The sequence below is a fragment of the Pediculus humanus genome, genomic scaffold (assembly GCF_000006295.1).
Source record: "Pediculus humanus corporis 1103172107665 genomic scaffold, whole genome shotgun sequence".
Lineage (NCBI taxonomy): Eukaryota > Metazoa > Arthropoda > Insecta > Psocodea > Pediculidae > Pediculus > Pediculus humanus.
Window position 1 is genome coordinate 152,433 of NW_002987274.1, and position 7,479 is coordinate 159,911.

Genomic DNA, 7,479 nt, shown 5'->3' on the forward strand with positions numbered 1-7,479 from the left:
ATCAAAACTGATAAAATAAACTTTTCCGGTAACATTAAACTTTAAAGAATCAATTTTCACTTACTCTCTTTCTTTCTTTCTATTTACCCAAAATTACTTTCTTCATAATTCATCGAGTGTTTTATTATTATTATTATGTCAAAGAAAGGTGTTAACTTTAAATTCGACGGTATCCCTCTCTCACCCACCCCCCCCTCTCTCCCTCCCTCCCCCCATTTTTTTCCTCCTAAAGAGAAATTTAATTTTAAACTTAGGCATGTCTTACATGACGAACAAACCTTTTTTTTTTTTTTTTTTTTTTTTTGAAAAGTGTTTATTACGTTGTCAATATAAATGACTTTGCTTATCTTGAGGGGCCCTCATTATTATTATTATTATTATTATTATTAGAAAATGAATGTGCCCCCGATTGATTGTTTAATTTTTTAAATATTTTTTTTATCTTTCCTATTATTATTGCCTTTCATTTACCCGGGCACGCTTTTAAATAAAATTAAATAATATAATAATAATAATAATATTATCATCATCATCATCATCGCTTATCGATACGAAAAAAAAAAAAAATGAGGAACCTTGATTTTAACAAAAAATTTAAGTTTAGTTTTTAAAGGTTTTCAAAAAAAAAAAAAAATTGTTGAAATTCTTTTTTTTTAAAGTTCAAAATAAACAGTTTAAAATAATATATATATAAGAATGAATAATGGATGATGATGATGATGATGATGATAATAATAATAATAATAATAATATTTTTAATGTCCGACTGATTCATCCGTGAATAATTTTACATTTTTTTACCCTTGAAAAAAATTTAAGGTATTCTCATTCACTCTTCTCACGATCAGTAGTTAAGGTATTTTTTTATATCGAATATTATTACTTTTCTCTCTCCCTCTCTCTTTCTCTCTTTCTCTCTCTTTCTCTCTTTCTCTCTCTCTTTCTCTCTTTCTCTCTCTTTCTCTCTTTCTCTCTCTCTTTCTCTCTTTCTCTCTCTTTCTCTCTTTCTCTCTTTCTCTCTCTCTCTCTCTCTTTCTCTCTTTCTCTCTCTCTCTCGGGTAACCGTGACTTTATATATAATGGCGAAATGGATTAATTAAACATTTATTTCCGCACCTCCCATTTTTTCAAAGTTTTCCCCGCCTCCCCCGCATTCCTTTTACAACCGTTTATCGAGTCCTTTCCTACCCCCGTCACGTTCCGACTTGACGTCTTACAAAAAAAAAAAAAGAAAATTACGGTCGGGAGTTAATCATAGGAATAGTGACAGGACGTCAATACTCGTAGGTACCACCCAGGAACATATTTAAAAAAAAAAAAAAAAATGGCTCGAAGCGTAAAAAAAAAAATGTCCGGAAATTAGCACGAATTAAAACCAGGTACGCGTGTGTGTGCACGACAACCTTGATTGAGAGACCTTTGGGGGGAGCTATGCGAGTGTCACATTCATTTTTTTCAATCCTTTTTACCGTTTTCTCCCACCCCCCTCCTCATTTTATTATTATTATTATTATTATTTTTTACCTACGACAAATTACTATTAATTAAATACTATAAATATTATTATTATCTTAACTATTTTTTCTTTTTTTTCTTTATTCCGTGATTTTTATTAAACGCAGTTGACGACCTTGCGTTTGTGTAATTTTTTTTTTTTTTTTTTTTTTTAATTAAAAATTCTTCAACAAACATTTTCAACACATAAATTGTTTGTTTGTCTGTTTGTTTGTTTGTTACTTTTACAAACAAACACGTATGAATATTTTCGTAAATCATCATAGAATTGTAAAAAAAAAATATTAATAATAATAATAATTTTATAAATTTAATTTCAAGGCGGTTTCATTTAAAAACAAACGACTCCCGAATTAACAACAACAACAACAACAACAAATCCCTCGAGGGTATGTGATTTAAACAAAAAAAAAAAAAGTCGTCGTCAATTGTTTAAACCTCACCCACATTTATTTTATAATAAGGAAAATTAAAAACCTGAACCTGAACAAACGACAAACAAAAATTTTCTCTCTCTCTCTCTCGCGATAATTATATTAATTATATAAAATTTTTTTTTGTACGAAACAATTTAATTATTATTACACGCACGCACGCACGCACGCACACGCACACGCACACGCACACGCACACGCACTTATACGAATGTAAACAAAAATTTATCAAAAAAAAAAAAAACTATAACGATAATAATGATAACAACTTGAATTATTCGCTACTACTACCACGATATCCTCGTTATCTCGATCGTAATAATAATAATAATAATAATAATAATTGTTCCTTGAAGGAAAAAAAAATAAAAAAAAAAGAAAAATGACGCATTTAATCCGTCCCGAACCTCGGTTACAGTTGTTGGTATTTTATTATGTGGGTAGGAGCGTAATCTCGACATTCGATGATGATGATGATGATGATGATGATAATGATAAATTAATAAAATGTTAATCGTTTACCTGTTTTGGAAGATTTATTATCAACGGCAGCATAAAACGATCCGAGAGTTATTTGTCCGAATAAAAAAAATAAAAAAATTATAAAATCACAATTCATTTTTTTTTAAAAAAAAAAAAAAAAAACAAAACAAATTTAAAAATATTTTTTTTTAAACAAATAGTTTCTACATTAATCGATTACGATGATAATAATAAAAATCACTTTATTGTAAATATCACGAAAAACCAAAAGCCGCCATATTTAATTCGAAATTTCAAAAAAAAAAAAAATTAAAATTTCCCGCCAAAAAAAACTTTAAATGACAAACAAAGTAAAAAAAAAATAAAAAAAAAAAATATACCCGATGATAACAACGTGAGATATGAAATGAAAATGAACGTGAAAGATTTAAAGACCACGAACGCGAATACTGGAATAACAAGAAATGAATTTTTTACACTCGGCCTTAGGTACAGGCACGGGTCGCGGACCTAAAACGGGTTTTTTCTTTTTTTTTTTTTTTTTAAATTAAATTCTATCAGTGACGTTTGTTTTTTTCACGAAAATGGGTATTTCATTATGGCAGGTGTTTAAATATATTTTGCATTCAACAAAACAAGGAATTGTCACCGGGATATTACTGAAGGGGAAGGGAGGGGAGTGAAGGAAGAATCGTGAGGGATGTGTATATACGCGAAAACCTCCCGTAGACACTTTAATAATAATAATAATAATAATAATAATAATAATAATAATAATAATAATAATTACCGAGTAGGCGACAACTTCCCGGAGGTAATTATTATTTTTACAGTAATAATAATAATAATAAATATGAAAGTGGTGACACTGTAGGTGACAAAATGGCGACTTTTTCTATGCGAGGTGTGATCATTTAAAAAAAAAATTAATAAAAAAAAAATTGCAAATTTTTCTTTTCAGGCGCGGTTTCATTCGGTTTGACTTCTTTAAGGCGAGGATGTTAAAATTCCACCTTAGCGACAATTCAAATTACGTAATCGAATTTTAAAATATATTATTACGTGGAATTAGAAAATTATTAACCTCGCGCACTACGACACGCTCTCCCCCAAAAAAATTTAATTATGATCAAATTATTATTATTATTATTATTATTATTAAACCGAGGGAAAAAAAGGTTGAAAAGGTTAATAATAATAATAATAATAACTACGTAATTATAATCGAAATATTCAATTTCATCAATTTTTTTTTTTTCAACATTTTATATATCTTTTGTTCCGCATATTAATAATAATAATAATTTTCCCGTTAGATTTTTTTTTTCTTCCTTTATAATAAATACAAAAAATATAATTAATAATAATAATAATAAAAGAAAATGTTAACTCAACGAGTGAAAACGGATGAGAATAAAATGATTGTTTCATTTACGATTTTTGACGTGCGATTAGAATCAACGGGGGACGCCATTTAAAAATTGTTCATCGAATTTCTTTTATTTATTTATTTTTTTTTCTATCAAGTGTTTCGTTCGTTCGTTCGTTGATTGCTTAATCAAATCAAATCAAAAAGATTGCTTTGTAATTATTATTATTATTATTATTATTATCATCATCATTACTCTCGATTGAATTTTTATTATTTTTATTTTTAATTTAAAAAAAAAAAAAAATCATCCAATCAATTTTTTATTTTAATTTATATTCTTTCTCGTGTATTCTCGCGGTTTTTTTTTTCAAAATCTATTTCCACGTCAAAATGAAAAAATACATGAACCAAACGTTAAAACGATTTTAATACGATATCCCGATGATAATAAACAAAAAAGAAAAAAAAGAAAAAGTGAAAGGAGAGTAAAAAAAGGAGATAGATCGGGAGGAGGAGGAGGAGGGAAGGGAGGTTGATTATATTGAATCTTCCGTTCAAGGTTTAAACTTGCGTCCGTTTTTCCCCCTCCTTCCCTCGAATTTCGATCTCGTATCGAAAATCAAACTCGAACGATATAAATTCTAAAACCACGACATTTATAATAATAATAATAATTTCTGAACTCATTTTAATTTTTTTTTTTTCATTTGTGACTTCACACTTTCAACTTTTTTTTTCGTTAAGCAATTATAAATATAAAAATCGAAAAACAAAAAGTATTTTTTGATGTTACACGTTTGAACGTTTGTTTGCGTTTGTTTTCGTTTGTTGAGATTCTTTTAAAATAATAATAATAATAATAATAATAATAATAATAATAATAATAATAATAATAAAACCCGTTTAATTTTTATATACGAAATAACGTAATTTATACGACTTATTAGTCAATAGTAAACATCTCACTTCGCTAATGAAACGATTAGAAAGTTTTTTTTTTTTAAATAATAATCGCAGCTGGTTCTCATCAATATTTAAATTCTTAATTTTTTTTTTCGTTCCTACTACGTGTGAAATAGGAAAAAAGAAAAAGGAAAACTCTTTTCCTCACCTTATGAGGCCACCATAAAAAAAAAAAAAAAAAAACAGGAACGTGACACGTTTACCGTATAAACTTGACCTCATGAAATTTACCCAAAAAAAACTCATCCTTATTATATTCTACGAAAATTAAATTTTTCTCTCTCTCTCTTTTTTTTTTATAGTCGGAAAATGATAAAAGAAAACTTTCCCATTTTTAAAACGCACCAAATTATTATTATTATTATTAATAAGTCAACCATTTTGTAAAAACGAAAATCTCTTCGCGAAAACGACAACAATGTTTATTTCCGTTTGTAAAAACCCGCGCGAAAATTTTCACGAAACCCACGTCATAGAGAAAATAAAAATGAAAATCCCTTCGCGAAAACGACAACAATGTTTATTTCCGTTTGTAAAAACCCGCGCGAAAATTTTCACGAAACCCACGTCATAGAGAAAATAAAAATGAAAATCCCTTCGCGGAAATGACAACAATGTTTATTTCCCTTTGTAAAAACCTGCGCAATAATTTTTACGAAACCAACGTCATAGAGAAAGAAACTCACTCTTATTAAAGATCAAATTTTTTTACTCTATGACGATGATTAATGGGAAAGTAAATGAAAAGTTTAATTAAAAAAATAATTTTTTAAAAATGCCAAAATATCACGTGGGATGTGATTTGAAAAGAAAAAAAAAATCTTCACCGAAATAATAAATAAATAAATAAATCTCATTTAAAATATACCTACTGGTAATTTTCGTTAATAATAATAATACTTCGTTCATATATCTAAATATTAATTAAATATTTATAGACGCCATTTTTTTTTCTATGACATATTGAGGCTAATTAGACACTTTCAAAATGTCAAATAAATTTTTTTTTTTTAAAACAATCATGAATATTTAAATTTTGTATAAACAAAAGTATGTGAGATTAACAGCAACAACAACAACAACAAATCCGAGGGGGAAAAATGTCGACACCTCGCAAACGAAAACAAAAAAAAGAAAAGAAAAGAATTTACCTTGAAGTTCTTCTTCAATTAAAGGAAAACTCGTTAATCGTTCGGGTTCTACGGTTTCTATGATACCATCATCTTGATTATAAACATCGGCTCTCGTGTGTATTCTAGCCTTTTGCTGTCTGCTATTTCCGACTGGGACAGATTGGGCGCGAGTATTGAGTAAATGGGAGAAAAGACGTCGCTGCAAATATTTTGCCAAAATTTCTTGAGTTATTTTATTTTGACGGTCAACATCACCTGAACAGAAAAAAAATTTTTTTATATGTATGTGTGCGTGTGCGTGCGCGTGACGGTATATATGAAATGACATTAAAAAAATGGGGGGAGGGGAAGGAAATTTCAACAAAATATTTGCTCTTAATAATAATAATCTTAAAAATATTTCTGATCTCGGTGGATTTGTAATAGGAAAATTATTGTTTACATTTTAAAAACGTTTACATTTTGTAATAATAATAATAATAATAATAATAATAATAATAATAATAATAATAATAATAATAATAATAATAATAATTTTTCTATTTTTTCCATTCCCGTCTGACGCCAAATGTCAAAATTATTATATATATATCCGTTGGCCAAGTTAATGTCTGCCCCTCCCCACCCACAAGGTACAAGGCAATAATTGACAAATAATTGTGACAATTTCATAAAAAGGTACAAAAAAAAAAAAAATATCATGGGAAGCAAAAAAAAAAAAAAAAAAAAAACTCTCCATTATCAAGGCTAAAACCTAATTTTTATCAATTAAACCTTGAATGGCGTCTTATTAAAATAATACGGATACAAAAATCCAATTCCGCCTTTTTTTCGGTTTCCTCCATTTTTTTTATTTCATGATTATAATTCACTCCCCCCTCCCCTTCCCCCCGTGCATCATCCTCACGTGTATATTAATAAATAATAATAATAAATTTTGGTATTTCAAACAATGTAACCGAAAAAAAAAAAAAAAAAAAAATTTAATTAAGTTTCCAATTCGATAGCATTATAGGCTCCCCCCAAGGTTTTACCCGTAATTTATATCGAAATTGCGAAAATTTTACTAACGAAATTTTCCTGTCTTTTTTATTTTCAATGGAAATAATAATAATAATAATAATAATAATAATAATAATAATAATAATAATAATAATAATAATAATAATAATAATAATAATAATAATAATAATTGAAACGTGGATTAAATATAAATTCAATTAAAACTCCCCAAAAAGAAAAAAGAAAAGTTGGAAAAATTTCCCCGAATGAATTTTATTCGTGTGTAAAAAAAATAAACTTTTCCTAACAAAAATTTTCCAAAAAAAAAAAAAACGATCACGTGACGATTGTTATTATTAATAAAAAAAAGGATGGTTTTGACCTAAAGAAAATTCAATGAAATATTTTTTCCGTTTAAAACCAAAATGTCGGTGAAGGTTTCTAACCTTAAAAAATTTATAATTTTTTTTTTTTTTTTCGTATTTTTAGTTTTATATATCACGACCGAGCTTTCAAACAAACAACGCAAAAACTTAAAATTTAAATAAATAATAATAATGATAATAATAATAATAAT

At 27.3% G+C, this 7,479-nt stretch overlaps 1 protein-coding gene across 1 annotated transcript; it reads right to left on the reverse strand.

The window, feature by feature from the left end:
* Positions 1 to 5,736: 5,736 nt before the first annotated feature.
* Phum_PHUM280960 (uncharacterized protein) lies at positions 5,737 to 6,745 on the reverse strand (the record flags this gene model as incomplete). Its single annotated transcript, XM_002426801.1, has 3 exons — positions 5,737 to 5,747; positions 5,919 to 6,155; positions 6,703 to 6,745. 3 exons carry the CDS (start codon positions 6,743 to 6,745, stop codon positions 5,737 to 5,739), a joined length of 291 nt encoding a protein of 96 aa, XP_002426846.1.
* Between the last annotated feature and the right edge of the window lie 734 nt (positions 6,746 to 7,479).